The following is a 15958-nucleotide window of genomic DNA, read 5'->3' on the forward strand; positions in this document are numbered from 1 at the left end:
AATTATGAATTAGTTGAATGAAAGTATTTTATTTCTGCAATATAAAGATGAAAACACTACCCTCTGCTGGAGACCAAAACAACTGCAACATCAAATGCGTGCCGTATACGTCATCACCTGTGCGACGGAGTCATCTGGAGCGAGCAACCTTTTAAGGCTGTCTGTGTTTACGCTCCAAAGATGGTCAAATCGGGGAAATTACGATCTGGAACTGGATCGAAGCTAAAAAGATGGAAGAAAGGACACAGCAGCGACTCAAACCCGCAAACTAGTCGACACCGCGAGGCTGCCAAGAGCCGCTTCTTCAGTCGTCCCTCCGGTGAGCTCGTGTTCACACGTGGGTCCGGCAGCCATGGATCCTGCGACACACACCAGCAGATATGAACACTTCATAATATTAATCTCTTTCACTTCACTTCACTTGGTATTTGTTCATAATGTTAAAACTGCCATCGTGTCATCAGTTAATAACATTTACGTGTAGTTTGAAATCATAGTTGATGAAAGCTGAACTTTTCAAACAACATGTTATGACCAGACTATTGACACAAATTACGTTTTTAAATATGTTATATTAGATTGCAATAACATTTAACTCAACTCAATGTTTAATGATTTGTTATTTATAAATTACAATACCAATAATGATACCTGTAAATAAACATTCTCAGAGACATAAACACAACCACAGAAACTAAAATACGATGGAATTTCAATTCATTTTTAGTCTTACAGTTGTGTTTTACCCTCTTAAATGATTATCGTGTTTCTTATTTACATTTGTGAAACCACATAAACTATTTATTTTTTTACGACAATATTTGTTTACTATTCGGTCAAATACATTTAACTTTGTTTTTCTTGATGCAATATTAACTCCTCTTTACATGCAGTCAGTATGATTTGTGATTCATGTTAAACTTTCTATTAAAAATATTGTATTGTATACAGCATACATACATTAACCCACAACACCACTGCTCATGGTGCATCATAGTAAAAAATAAACAAATATAAATAGAAAAGCCACTGTTAAAAAGTGTAACACTTTCCATCGGTCTGATGGAATGGTGAAGAAGGGTTAATGTAATAATAGGTGTCGAAGTATTATGGTAAATTATTTAGTTTTTTATTCAGCGTAATATGATAAAATATTCCTTACATGTCCCACAGTTGAGAAATCTTTTTTGTCACAGCAGCAAGTTCACTGTAGGTAAAAGTTCAAACATGCAGTACACATATAATTATAATAATACATGTAATAATAATGAAAAAAAGATGACAAAAAACTGAAGTAGGCAACACAGTACAGAAGTCGGATGAGGGAGTTAAAAACATTAAGGCAGGAATGAGCATCGGAATCGCTGTAACATACAATATAATAATATTATCATATTAATTAAATACGACGTTCTATAAGAAAGTTAAGGTGACAGTTGATCACTTAGACTAAATGTTTATTTTTTTTATACAAGTTTGACTTTTTTTCTTATTAAGAAAGTTGGGAAAGAAGGTGTAAAAGTTTCTATTTGTTGTGTTTGTCAAGATAAAGACAAAGTTTGTCCAGTAATGTTGCTTTTTAACTAATTCATGTTCAAACCCACTGAAGGTAAAAGTGACCTCACTGTTGACGCACTGAAGCTGCACAATGATCTGCAGACGAGTCAGAAGGACCTCAAGTCTTCCAGTGGCAAAGATGCTTTTATGGAGGACGAGCAGGACCAGGCCTTCTCGGACCGGACCTCTGGTACTTTCCTCAGCGGGCTGTCGGACTGTTCTAACCTGACATTCAGAAAAGTTCAGCGATTCTGGGAGTCCAATTCTGCTGCGCACAAGGAGGTGAGTAGAGCCAAGTCGGTTACAAAACTCAGAACTAGGGATGCGTTTTGTCATATTTGGGTTTCAAAACAAATGAAAGCAGTTACGACCTCGTCAAGAGTCACGTGGTCTGTAAATTCTGCAACACCAGAGTCAAGTACACGACAATACTACTAATATATCCTTGTTCCTACAGTATTACTATTTATCACATTTTATTGTATTGTTAACTCTATATCCTGATACGGGTCATAGCTCAGACGGTAAAGTGGAATGAGAAGTTGCAGGTTCAATCCCAGCTCTAATGTTAATTGTATATAAAATATATATGTATATTTATGTGTTTATGTATGTTACTTTTAGTTATCGAAATGAAAACCATAAAAGAACTATGATACATCTGAAATGCTGACTGTGTTGTTGATCAGATCTGTGCGGTGTTGGCAGCCGTCACTGAGGTGATCCGAGGTCAAGGAGGGAAGGAGACGGAAACCGAGTACTTTGCTGCTCTGGTAGGTTTTGTGAGTCGGTCAGAACAAATATGTGAGGTCATCAGTTTATTCTGGACAGATGACCACGCTGGAGGTCGTGGACACGGCCGAGTCTCAGGCCGCCGTGGCGTATCTGCTCAACCTGATCATGAAGAGGTTTGTTGTCACTTCCTCCATCTAAGAGACGCACCTCTAAAGAACCTGGTCTCTAAATCTCCAGGGTTCCTACTCCAGTTCTCATGTCCAAGTTCTCCGACACAACCAAGGCTCTGATGGAAGTCATGTCCAAACAGTCGACTTCTGAAACCAGCTCAGCTCTCAGATGGGTTTGTAGTTTTCTGTCTGTGTTCCTAACTAATAACAGAACTCAGACTCAGAATCTCCTTCATCCCTCAGATCCTGTCGTGTTTGGCCACTTTGTTGAGAAAACAGGACGTGTCCGTCTGGACTTATCCCACCACACTCCAGGCCTACCACGGCCTGCTGAGCTTCACCATTCACACCAAACCCAAGGTCTGTTTGTGCTTCTGTTGTTTACCCAAGAGTCTGAGAATGGAGAATCTTGTTTTTGTCTGGTGGTTTATTTCAGTTCACCTGGAGCCTCATGCACTAAGAAGTTCGAGGATCTTCTACTAAATATGTCTGTAAGCTGAAATCCAGAAGATGACGAAGCACAAAATTATTCAGATGAATCTGTTTGCGACAAGAATTTAGGCACTTTACTTCTCAAAATGAGTAAAACAAGAATAAAACTGTAAATCAGTAACTTAAAGTGCTGAGTATTGATGATGAAGTTGATGAAGATGGTCCGATCGTCTGAGTTTCATATAAATGTGTGACGCAACTGCAACACACACACACAAGTTATTATTACATTTAAAAATCAAAACGTTTCGTGTACAAATGAACAAATCATGTGACAGTGTATTTATATGCGTTTTGAATGAGAACATATTAATACGTTTAATAAGTTAACTACTGTGTTTTAATTTATGATCAATATTGATCGTTAATGTAACTTTATGTGAACATCTCAACATGGCCACTGAGTGCCGCCAAATGGTCGAACCAGCTGATTCGGGCATCCTCGACCTACAGACCGTGCGAGAATTATGAACGTTGTATCGCTCTTTTCAGTGTTGATACATATGGAATTTGACGTGGAAAGGTTGCTTAGCACTTTTTCTGTGCGTAAAACCCCTTATAACATCTTAATAAAAAAAAACCACACAAAGCCCCCATAAGGGAAAAAGCAGCACAGAAATGAAACAAGATACAAAAGTACTGGGGGGCTGGTACAATCTGCTAGACCCTCATGAAACCCAACATGCACCTGTAAATACTCGATAAAATAAATTAAATCAAAAATAGTTATGAATAATAAATCATGAAAAATATATATCTGTGAATGAAAAAGAAGTAATATAACGCCACTATCAGGTGAAACTAACCTCTTCTCTCTCAGGTGCGTAAAGCAGCACAACAAGGCGTCTGTTCCATCCTCCGAGGAAGCGACTTCCTCTTCAGCGACTCTGCTCCGGCCCATCACCCCGCCGCCGCCACCACGGCCAAGTTCTGCATCAAAGAGATGGAGACGGCCGGAGGTGAGACTTTGACTTGTTGCTGTCGGTCTCTGGCGACCTCTGACCTCGGCTCATAACTCGCAGGCAGCAGAGAAGACACGACCACGCTGCACGTCCTTGGCCTGGTCAAGGAGCTCCTGAACACGTTCCCGGCGCCGGCCGTCAAGTCCTGCTGTGAGACCCTGCTGCGAGTCATGACGCTCAGCCACGTGGTGAGTGACAGAGTTCCTTCTAATGTTGGAGGGTTTGAGTCTGAACGTCTTCTCTGCATTGAAGCTGGTGACGGCGAGCGCCATGCAGGCGTTCCACAAGCTGTTCAGCGGGAAACCAAACGCCGCCACTCTGTCGGTGGAACTGAACGCTCAGATCATCACGGTAGGAGCCCGAACATCAAACCCTCGTCGGCACCGGACTCACTTTCTTGTTGCCGGCCCAGGCTCTGTACGACTACCTGCCCAGTGAGAACGACCTGCAGCCGCTGCTGGCCTGGCTCGCCGTCATGGAGAAGGCTCACCTGCACCTGTCCAGGTGACCGTCTATTTATCCTCTATGGAAATATAAAGGCGTCATCAGAATAATGACGCCAGTTAATTAAAAATTTCAAACAAATTATTATATTGAATTATTTACTATTTACAAGTTATTTCTATATTGAAATGTTTTTTTCTTTTTAATAAAAATGGATGACATTTTTCGTAATTTATTGAATTACCATAGCTAAAAGAAAAGGGTTAAATTTAATCGATATAAGAATTATACATTATTATATATATATATATTATACATATTATATTATACATTATACTTTTCTCATTTTTATGTTGTATTGTTTACAATTATTGTTAATAATGTACTTTTTTTTTGTACGATCTACATATTTATTATCTTAGAACTTGTCACCAGACAATAATAAAAGACAGAGGTACTTGATCGAGCTTTCATCTAATCATGTGACGCACAGAAGATGATGTGACGTAGAAGCACATGATCGAGTAGCTCTGTTCTTTTTTAGGTATTTTCTGGCTCTATTATACCAACATTTAAATCGACAAATGAAAAATGTATTGAATGTATTATGGTCATTTTTTTATTATTGGAATTAGAAAAAAATTAAAATATTTGTTTAAAAAAACCTAGTTCACCCTCTCAGTATACATCATCATTTCAATAAAGTAATTCACAGGTTTACAGTTGAAATTATAAATTCAACTATTCATATCCTGAAGACACTGATATACTTTCATAATAATCCTGGTGCTGCTGCAGAATCTTCTCTAAAGTGTTTACAACAGCTTGCAGAGTTCTCTCAGTCTGGGTCACCTGCCTCGTCTCTTCTCCGCCGCCGCCACCTGCCTGCTCTCGTCGCACGCTCAAGTCAACTCGGCCGCCGCCAACACTCTGAAGACGCTCCTGACCGAGTGTGTGGCTCCTCACATGGCGGAGATCGGGACGGTCACGTCCGGCGCCTCGTCAGGAAACTCCTCATACGTCTGCAAGATGTTCAAGTGAGTGGCTCCTGCTGCTCTTTGACCCTTTACTGACCGACTAATCATGAAACTGTCTTCACTGTAGTCGTCTTCAATTCAGTCTCAGTTTTTAAGTTTTATTTTAAGTGCCTACTTATGAGAGAAGAGAAAAAAAAGTCCCAGACAATCTGTGTGAACGGTTTTCTGCTGTGACTGACTGGGAAGAAGAGTGGGAGGATAGAAAGGGGGATAGAGGGAGAAGATACAGGGGTGTAGAGAGAGGGAGAGTGACTGGGAAGATGTGGAGAGTGAGGAGAGAGACATATGGGAGGATGGAGAAAGACAGGGAGATATATGGTAGGATGGAGAAAGGGGGGGAGAGATAAGGGAGGATGGAGAAAGAGGGGGAGTGATATGGGAGGATGGAGAAAGAGTGGGAGTGATATGGTAGGTTGGAGAAAGAGGGGGGAACATTTGGTAGAAAGGAGAAAGAGGGGGAGAGATATGGGAGGATGGATAAAGAGGGGGAGTGATATGGGAGCATGGAGAAAGAGGGGGAGAGATATGGGAGGATGGAGAAAGAGGGGGAGTGATATAGGAGGATGGAGAAAGGGGGGAAACATTTGGTAGAAAGGAGAAGGGGGGGCGATAAGGGAGGATGGAGAAAGAGGGGGAGAGATAAGGGAGGATCGCGAGAGGGGGGAGAGATATCGGAGGATGGAGAAAGAGGGGGAGTGATATGGGAGGATGGAGAAAGAGGGGGAGTGATATGGGAGGATGGAGAAAGAGGGGGAAACATTTGGTAGAAAGGAGAAAGAGGGGGAGTGATATGGGAGGATGTAGAAGGGGGGGAAGAGATATGGGAGGATGGAGAAGGGGGGAGAGAGATATCGGAGGATGGAGAAAGAGGGGGAGAGATAAAGGAAGATGGAGAAAAGGGGGGAGAGATATGGGAGGATGGAGAAAGGGGGGAGAGATATGGGAGGATGGAGAAAGAGGGGGAGAGGTATGGGAGGATGGAGAAAGAGGGGGAGAGTGGCGAGGCCACAGTCGGGCGACGACTGATGATGTCACAAACATTTGAATGTTCTAGTATCAAGTGTGTGCATGTGCTTCAGGATCGTGGAGGAAGGCTTGTCTTACCGATTCCACGCCGCCTGGCCCTTCGTGCTGCAGGTGCTGCGCTGCTTCTTCAGAGTCGCAGGGAAACAGGCTCATAACATCATGACCAAGGTGAGTCGGTGAGGAGTCGGCGTGAACGAGTCACTCACCTGGTCCTTGTCGTCGACAGTCTCTGCAGTCGCTCGCCGATCTACGCAACTCTCCTCACTTCGCCTACAGCGGGGAGCTGGATCTGGCTGTAGGGGGCGCTGTGGAGAGCATGGGACCGGAGCTGGTTTTGAACGCTGTGCCTCTTCACATCACGGGATACGAGTAAGTTATTAAACCTCTGAGGTTAGATTTTTCATGCGTCATTGTGAGTCCATGTTGTTTCTCCAGCGACGACCTGGAGTTTCCTCGCAGCTGGCTGGTGCCCGTCATCAGAGACCACGTGAAGAACGCTCGCCTGTCCTTCTACACCTCCTACTTCCTGCCACTGGCCTCCACGCTTCACCAGAGAGGTCAGTATCTTCATTTAATTGATTAGCATTTTAACTGTTAATTAAATTTTAAACTTTTGAATTATTGAAATAATTAATATTCTAATTCTAAGTACATTTTCAAAATTCTATATTATTTAATATTGAAATGTTTGTGTAATAGACAATACCAAAAGAAGACGGAGCTACTTGATCAAACTTCCAGCCATGGTTAGCAACATACTAACTACTTATTTAAATAGTTAAAAGGCTGTGAATTAAAAAAGTAAAGAAAATTGTTAGAATATCATCATATGTGTAAATAAAAAATATTCAATTTCTTTCAAAAGTTTGCTCAATAAATGTTCTTAATTTATATTTAGATCATTTTTTCTACTTTGTACTATATATTGAATTTAAAAGACTACACATTAAACAATGTTGAATTTATTTTTTTATTTTTATATTAGAATTGAAAAATCAAACTCTCAAAAACAAATTCAACTTTTCAATATAAACATTGTTGAATGCAATGCTATCTTTTCTTTATTAGAATCATTTTTTTTGTTTTTGCACTTTGTAATTGTCTCCCTACCCAAACTTCTCTGTGTGGAGACACACACCCAAATATTACCCCACTTGACATTATACACATGCACTCGCAGACACACACACACACACACACACACACTCTCACACACAAAGGGACCACAATGGAAATAAGCCTCGGCTTTCTTGTGTCTTTATCTCTTTGGCAGCAGTTGAGTCTATGTATAATCAAACTTTGTATTTTTGTCAATAAATATGTCAATCATTCAATTAAAAAGCTATTATCCAATGAACAAAATGCAAAGTTGAATTTTTTAATTTTAAATTCAAATATATGATTTCACTGATATACTCGGTAGATTTACCTCGGAATTGCACATTCATTTAATTTAACGTTTTCCTTTGTCCACGTGCCATAAAACTGTGACCTGAATTCGTTTTTTAATAATAATGAAACTTTTTTAAATAAATATATTTAAAATGAATCCTTGAATGAATAGTTTAATATTCTGATTTTATAATTAAAAATTAAACGTTTTAAATTCAATTTTTAAAATATTTTTTGCAGTTAATAAAAAATGTTGGTGTAATGGTGTCACCAGACAATATCAAAAGTGAGAAGTTTCTAAAATCATGTGTTCCAGCTCTGGAACTGGAGCAGGCCGGACAGAAACTGGAAGCTAAAGTCTACCAGACGTTGCAGCTGCAGGTACGTCCTTCATGAGTGGTTTCCGTGTGAAGATGATGGATCAACGTGTCTCTCTTCAGATCTGGACCATGCTGCCGGGTTTCTGCACCAACCCTGTCGACCTCCTGGAGTCCTTCAAAGGCCTGGCCCGAACCCTGGGCACGGCCATCAACGAGAGACCGGACCTGAGACTGACGGTCTGCCAGTCTCTGCGTACCGTGGTGAAGAACTGCAGCTCAGGTAGGAGGAACATCTGAGGAGGAGGTGAAGCTGCAGTTGTTCTAACTCTGGTGTGTGTGTGTGTGCAGACGAGGAGAAAGCTGAAGTGGGTCGCTTCTCCAAGAACTTCCTGCCCATCCTCTTCAACGTGTACAGTCAACCACTAGCAGCTGGAGAGTCCGTCTTCCAGAGGATGGCGGTTCTGGACACCATCAAGGTTTACCTCACGGTCGCAGACATGCAGGTGAGTCGAGTCACACCTAAACATCTTCAACTCTGACTCTTCCAACTCTAAACCAGACAACACAGCAAGTCTGACTCGAAGACACTCCCTTCTTCACCACATTTCATGAGTTTAATCATCTCCCAAACACAAAATCAGCTGTTTTGATTGACAGCGAGGTGAACCAATGAAATCTTTTATTGCTTTGATTGCTTCAAATGCATGTTTTTTTGTTTATTTGTAGTTTCAATAAAGTTGTACATATATTAACATGACCATGTCACTCTCTGGACACAGGCGAGGATGTTGAGAAAGCAAAGGTGTCCAGAGGGCAGATCCAGAAATTGCCCAAGAGCGCCCTCTGCTGCCTGTATGACCAGAGTTTCTTAACCTGATGAGAAGAGTTATTGATTAGTGACGTGTATTGTTGTCAAGAGTTGTTTCTACGAAACGTATCACGATACAGGGGCAACGATACAATATATTGCAATACTGTAGGATGTATATGTAGTATTGTTGAGTACTTGACTCTGGTGTTGCAGAATTTACAGACCACATGACTCTGGGCGAGAGTCGTAACTGCTTTTATTTTATTTGAAACCAAAATATGTCCAAAAATCAGCTCTAAAAGCTGCTGGAGTCCACTGTATCCTCTCGTCCTCAGTCGTTTCATTGTGTTTAGCTGCGGAGGACATGATGAACTGGTGCCTCTTGCCCTGGGAATCTGGGACAGGCTCCAGCCTCCCTGCAACCCTCATAAGGGATTAAGCAGTAAAAGAAAATGAATGAAAAAAAGACGTAATGACTGCTGCCATCTTGAGGCCGGAAATGAATTTGAACACAAAAGTGAACAAACATTTATTTGCTTGTTAATTGTTACGTTTTTGTTTCTTCTGGTTCTCAGCTGGTTTTCACTTTCCTGGGAAAAGCCACAGAGACGTTGAGCAGCTCGGACAGTAATTCTTTCACCAGGTGAGATGAACGACTCGTCTGTCGCTTGATGAGCATCAATGTTGATGTGTGTCTCCTCAGGCTGGCCATGATGGACCTCATCGTCGCCATGACGCCCTTCCTGGACGAGGCTTCACTCACCACAACCTTCCAGCTGATCCGGCCGTACCTAGAGGTCCGGTCCCACCTGAAGTTCTGGCTGTGTGGGTCGTGGCTCATGTGTGTGTGTGTGTGTGTCCAGGTGAAGGAGCCCGGCATGCAGAAGAAGGCCTACAGGGTTCTGGAGGAGATGTGCGGAGGAGAGCGAGATGCCTGTCGCTCCTTCGTGGTGAACAACCTGGACACTTTCAAGCTGGTTCTGTTGGAGACCCTGAAGAACGCGTCCGCTCCAGCCAAGAGAGTGAGTCCGGTTGGATCTCATTGAATGTCCGGATCATCTCAACGTGTTTTGCTCTCTCAGCCCAGACTCAAGTGTCTCACCAACATCGTCAAGAGACTAGGAGAAGAACACAAGGACTTCATCACGGCTCTGCTGCCCGAGGTCAAGACAAGAAGTCTCTGAAGTCCTCCGAGCTGCTCAACAAGTTCTGGTGTTCCTGCAGGTCATCATCTGTACCAAAGAAGTGTCTGTCGGGGCCCGGAAGAACGCCTACAGTCTCCTGGTGGAGATCGGGAACGCTTTCGTCAGATTCTGCGGCAACAAAAAAGGTCTTCCTTGAAGACCCTGGTCTGGTCTGGAGCTCTGGTCTGAACCTTGTTTGTGTGCAGATGCCATGCAGCAGTATTTGGTTCTGGTCTTCACGGGCTTCGCCGGCACAGTCACCATGATCACCTGCACCGTGTTGGCGCTGACCCGGCTGGTGTTTGAGTACAAAGGTCAGAGTGTTGACGTGTCTGACAGTGTCTTCAGAATATTGAACGATTGATTTAAACAAATTTAAACATCTTTTTTATTGATTTTGAGTCATATAGACAAACATTAAAATAATAATAACATAAGAATTCTTCATCACTCTAAGAAATTATTTGTAAATTTTGAAACTGTTTCCTGTTAAAATCTTTTTTTAAGCTTTGAGTTAAATCATACAAAATAAATGGTTTCTATATTACAATTAAATACATTTTGATTTGAATAGTTTGATAAAGAAAAAAATAATTTACACATGCAGTTTGGTATTCTTATATTTAAAACATAAATGTTCTTAATTGAATATTTTTTTCATAGTCAATACAATAGTCTTTTAAGTTCAATATAAAAATGTAGGTATGACACCAGACGATACCAAAAGAGAACCGAGCTACTTGAATCTTAATGTATAAATTAATTTCAATGATTTAAAAAATAATTAAATGAAAAATGTTTCAACATTTGAAATGTTAAATTCAATCATTAAATATTCCGATGACACTGATTTACTTCCATATGTGGTCGCATATTTCTGGAATGAAACCCAAAAATCTTCTCAGATTCTATTGAGTCCGAGGCCATGAAGCAGCTGCTCTTCAACGTGTCTCTGCTGCTGAGCTCTCGGACGCGGGAGATCGTCAAAGCTGCGCTGGGCTTCATCAAAGTCATCCTCTTCATCATGGATGCCAAAACTCTGGGCTCACACGTCAACGTCATGGTAAGAAGAGACTGTGAGTGTTTTCTGACTCCGGTTTCTTCAGCTGCACGTCTTTCTCCTCGCAGATGGAAGGCATCGGGAACGTCAAGGACGACATGAGGAGGCACTTCAGGACCAAACTGAAGAACATCTTCACCAGGCTGATCAGGAAGTTCGGGTCAGTGAAAGACAGAAGAGAAGTGAAGGTTCAAATGATTTGTAGCAAAGCAAGTCGGCAGAAGATTTAAAAGCTTGAGTGAGATTAAAGTCCAGTGTTTCTGCTGATGAAAATAAACCTGTCCAAACTTCAAATAAGGTTTTTATTTAGCTATAAAAATCAATGACCTCTAATTGACATTAGAAACACTTGTTTGAAGTTGTATAAATACATCAAATGTAACATTATGAATCGTACATTAAAGGGGGCATGTACTGTACAAACATTTTTTTATATAAAAATAAATAATTAAGTCAAGTTGGTTTTAATGTTAATTTCAAAAGTCGTTGAAAGTCTTGTATATAAATTTAGGAACCCTGAATGTAACTTCTAAAAACTTCTAAAAAGTAACTTTTTTTTACCTTAATGTTTTAATTCTCATTTGGTTCTGATTATAATTGAACCTTTCAAATGCCTGATTTATACAGTTTTAATTATGAGAGAAACATTAAATAAAAACCACATAAACACAGACGAGATGTTGCAGGATCAATCTGATTGCTCCTTATGGTAAGATGGTGCGTCACAGCCTACTCCCATCACTTTGTGAATAAACAAAATTAATTCAGAGTAAAGTGTAAATTTTAGACCATTGATCAAAAACAAAATGGTAAAAAACACGTCATGGACGACAAATAAAAACATAAACTGAAGTAAATATTTGATTTGGTGAAAAATATGCTTATTAGAGCTATAAAGAAAATGTTCTCTTGCTTCTTGAATCTCTATAATCTGCTCTGATTTCATTGGATGATGAAGCACTCGTGTGTAGAGCCCAGATAAATGTCAACTGACTCACTTCTCACTTCTTCTCTCCACAGGTTCGAGCTGGTCAGCAGCATGTTGCCGGTCGAACACCACAAGGTTCTTGCAAACATCCGCAAAGCTGAAGCTCGAGCGAAGAGACGCAGAGAAGCAGGAGAGGAAGAGGACGACTCTGAGAGCGAAGAGGACGTGGCGAAGAACAAGTCTGAGAGGTACGACGACTCTTTCTGAAGGCTTTAAGATAAGATTAAGATAAGACATTTGAGTTTATTAAAGCTCACAAAAATACATACAAATTAGATCAAGACATACCGTAAATGTATCAAAACAAATCATAAATAATAGTTATAATGTATAAACAACAATGCACATGCACACACTACAGAAGTAGGAGGAGAAAGTTATAACACTAATTGAAACTATAAACGAATAAAAAATAAACTAAAACTGAACTAGTTTCTGATTAAATTGTCTTTGGTGATGATGCAGACGCCTCTGACTACCTGTTAGTCACCGTCATTTCTCAAAGGTTCATCTATAACGGTCATTACGGTATTCAACAGCAGAGAAATATGTTTATGCTTTTCTCAAAGACACCTGGCAAATAATAAGATATCGTTGTATTTCATTAACATGTCGTATTAGAGATTTATCTAAATGTATACATTTTTGTACTAATACGTTTAAACTTTTCTTTATTCTTAAGTTTAATAATTTATGCATTTATTTATTTATAGATTTAGCTTTTTATTTTTATGTATACGAAAGTAGAAAATTTATATGAAGAAAAAGAGATATGTATAAATATAAATGTTTAAATAACAAAATACATAAATGCACAATTAAATAAAAGTTAAAATTTAAATGTAAATAAATGTATTTAAAGACGGAAATGTAAACTGTTTTTTTTGACGAAAATAAAACCAGAGGTTATTTATTTATTTAGACAATCTTTATTCACTCATGTATTTATTTATCCATACATGTAGTAAGAGTTCGCTTTATAGTTGTCGACATGTTTATCTTGTAGCTAAATGCAGCTTCATTGCCATAGGGGGCGCACTCGCCCCTCGAGGAACCACTGAATGAAACTTCTATTTGTAAACCTATTTTCTTGTGGTTCAGCATCGAAGAAATTCTGGCGGAGTCCGACAGCGACTTGTCGGAGGACGAAGGGAAGACGGGAGGCCAGAAGAAGAAAGCAGGAAAGCAGAAGAAGGGCAGAACCTGGCTGAAGGAAGGAGAGGAGGACGACCCGCTCAACTTCCTGGATCCTAAAGTCTCTCAGAGAGTTCTGGGTGAGTTCAGTCGACAAAACAACACGCCGCACAAATGAAGACCTAACTCTGATTTCCTCCCACCAGCCACCAACCCTGAGCGGAAGAAGAAGGCGAAGGTGGAACACGGCTTCACGGTGACCGCGGACGGGCGACTGGTCATCAAAGAGGAGGAAACGCCTGGAAAAGACAAAGGTGGAAACTTTTTGTTGTGTTTGTTGTTTTGATCCTCGTACTGACCTTGAACTGTTTAGACGCAGACGTGAAGGACATCCTGGAGGAGGCCGGAGTGAAGACTGTGAGTGACACCAACGTTTTCCATGTGAGGACAATAATAATCATAAATAATTAAACTTTTGTTTTTGAAGAAAACACAGAAGAGGAAATTCCAGGGCGACAACTACGACGACATGGATGTTGAGCCGGAGCTGAAGTACAAAGGTATGACTGAGCTTTGAATATTAGCTTTGACATTTGAAACATTGAAACCTTTGACATTAAAATGATTTAGTTTAAGCATTATATATATTCTTTTTTTTGTAATATTGACTTCAACAATTTCAACATTTAAATGTTTAATTCCTTTTTTTTTGTTTTTTAATCATTCATTTTTTCAACTATAATTTATTTTAAAATGTTTGAGTTTGATATTTTAATAAATATTCTAAATTCAATGTTTTTCATTTGTAGCCTTTTACAAAATGTTGGTATAATGGAGACACCAGACTAAACCAAAAGAGTACCGAGCTACTGTCAGCCAATCATGTGACGCACAGACGATCATGTGACAACGTAGAAGCACATAATTGCTGCATGCTTTTGGTTTTGTCTGGTGACTCTATTATACAAACATTCTTATATGGAATTTAAAAGGCTACAAACAAAAATATTAAATTTACAACATGCATTTTTTTATTATTGGAATTTAAATATATGGTTAAAAAATAATATTTAAAACAATATATGTATATACTTTTTATTTTAAAAATTCTTCTAAATTCTATTATTAAAAAAATAAAAATCAACCTTACTATATCCATTTAAATATTAAAACGGTTATTAAAAAATATTAAAAAAAAATAAAAAAAATTGAATGTTTGATTAGTTTAATAGAAACTACATTTCCATAAACTGCTTCAATGTTAAACTCTTGTTTCCTCCGTGGATCAGCCGGAGGTTCTGGAATCCACAGACCTGTGTCGGGTCAGCAGGAAGTCGGATCAGACTACAGGTCGAAGGTGAGTCCAGCGTCGTCTTCGTCGTGAAGAACAAACGTGTGACTCTTTGATTTGTGGAGTCAGAAAGGCAAAGGGGACGTGAAGAAAAAGGGTAAACCGGACCCGTACGCCTACATCCCTCTGAAGAAGTCTCAGCTCAACCGCAGGTGCGTTCAGTCCAGGTGGTCATAATGTTTCGGCTCGCTCATCTGAACCTACTTGTTTGCAGGAAACGTGCAAAGTTACAGGGTCAGTTCAAGGGCATGGTGAGAGGCGCCCAGAAGGGGGCGCGGTCGGGCAAGAAGATGCAGAAGAAGAGAGGAAAATCCTAAAGAGATTTATAATGTTTAAAATGTAATGAACTTAAAGTTTGTGTGAGTTGCTGCTGGTGACGTTTATTTGATGTTGTTGTTCAGCCACGTGGTGTCGCTGTTTCTCTTTTCTAACAACCGTGAGGAAAACATTAAAGAAACGAGACACTCAAGAATCTGTGAGTCACACTTTGAACCTGATGTTCTCACGTGATCAGTCTCATCTTTTTACGGTTTTTATCACCCATGATGCATCTTGCTCTCTCCCAGTAAGCAATAAAATGATTTAAATGCTGACAAACCAAACTTAAGTAGCAGTTAATTTTCTAAGTGAACAGATTGATCACGTGGAGCAATAAAGACACAAACTAAAATTAAAATTAATAAAACATTTTTCATCATTTTTCCATCCATCCTGTTCTTTTAAAGCTGTCAACAAATCAAGGAACACATGTAATATAACCTAAAATGAACACTAATAAAAATTACACAAATTACATTTTCTTAAAGTTGTAGAACTCAGTAAAAACAAAGCAACTGGAAATAAAGTTCCTGATCGACGGTTTAATCTTATGGATACTTGTTTCTTCTAAATCAGTTTAATACTTTCAACATTCAACAATTTCAACAACTTTTTTTGTTTTTAGAAATTTGGTTTGGTGAATGTGATGTTTGTTGAATTATGAAAATATTTCTCATTATTTTAATCTTGGTTTTCATAAAACAATGTCCTTCAATTTGAAATATGGACTCATTAATATTTTTCTTAATGTTCTAAATAATCCCAATGTTTATTTATTTTAGGGCAATAAAAACATGATATTTAACACTTGTTTTTAATAATGAATCAAGATATTCAGGTGTAAGTTAAATAAATGCTATAAATCCTTTTTAATTTTATGTCCTTGATTTTTATTTATTTTTTAAATCCAATTTGTATTCTTTATTTTTGAATTCCAGAAGTAGTTACACTTGGTAATAAACTCTTCTCTCAATGTC

The 15958-nt window shown here is 39.3% G+C and overlaps 1 protein-coding gene across 1 annotated transcript; it reads left to right on the forward strand.

Annotated features, from left to right (window-relative positions):
* Window positions 1–133: 133 nt before the first annotated feature.
* Window positions 134–15692, forward strand: rrp12 (ribosomal RNA processing 12 homolog). Its single transcript, XM_087803364.1, has 33 exons — window positions 134–319; window positions 1610–1839; window positions 2247–2330; window positions 2389–2465; window positions 2530–2635; window positions 2706–2822; window positions 3775–3913; window positions 3977–4104; window positions 4169–4267; window positions 4329–4420; window positions 5185–5397; window positions 6477–6591; window positions 6650–6792; window positions 6859–6980; window positions 8132–8196; window positions 8256–8415; window positions 8484–8638; window positions 9522–9589; window positions 9650–9743; window positions 9810–9968; window positions 10029–10109; window positions 10171–10276; window positions 10337–10444; window positions 11036–11193; window positions 11259–11350; window positions 12211–12366; window positions 13280–13452; window positions 13519–13626; window positions 13686–13729; window positions 13800–13872; window positions 14602–14669; window positions 14733–14815; window positions 14878–15692. The coding sequence occupies exons 1-33, from the start codon at window positions 181–183 to the stop codon at window positions 14978–14980; spliced, it is 3858 nt and encodes a 1285-aa protein (XP_087659490.1). The 5' UTR covers window positions 134–180; the 3' UTR covers window positions 14981–15692.
* Window positions 15693–15958: the final 266 nt, after the last annotated feature.

Source organism: Callionymus lyra, chromosome 11, assembly GCF_982586985.1.
Source record: "Callionymus lyra chromosome 11, fCalLyr1.hap1.1, whole genome shotgun sequence".
NCBI classification, from domain to species: domain Eukaryota; kingdom Metazoa; phylum Chordata; class Actinopteri; order Syngnathiformes; family Callionymidae; genus Callionymus; species Callionymus lyra.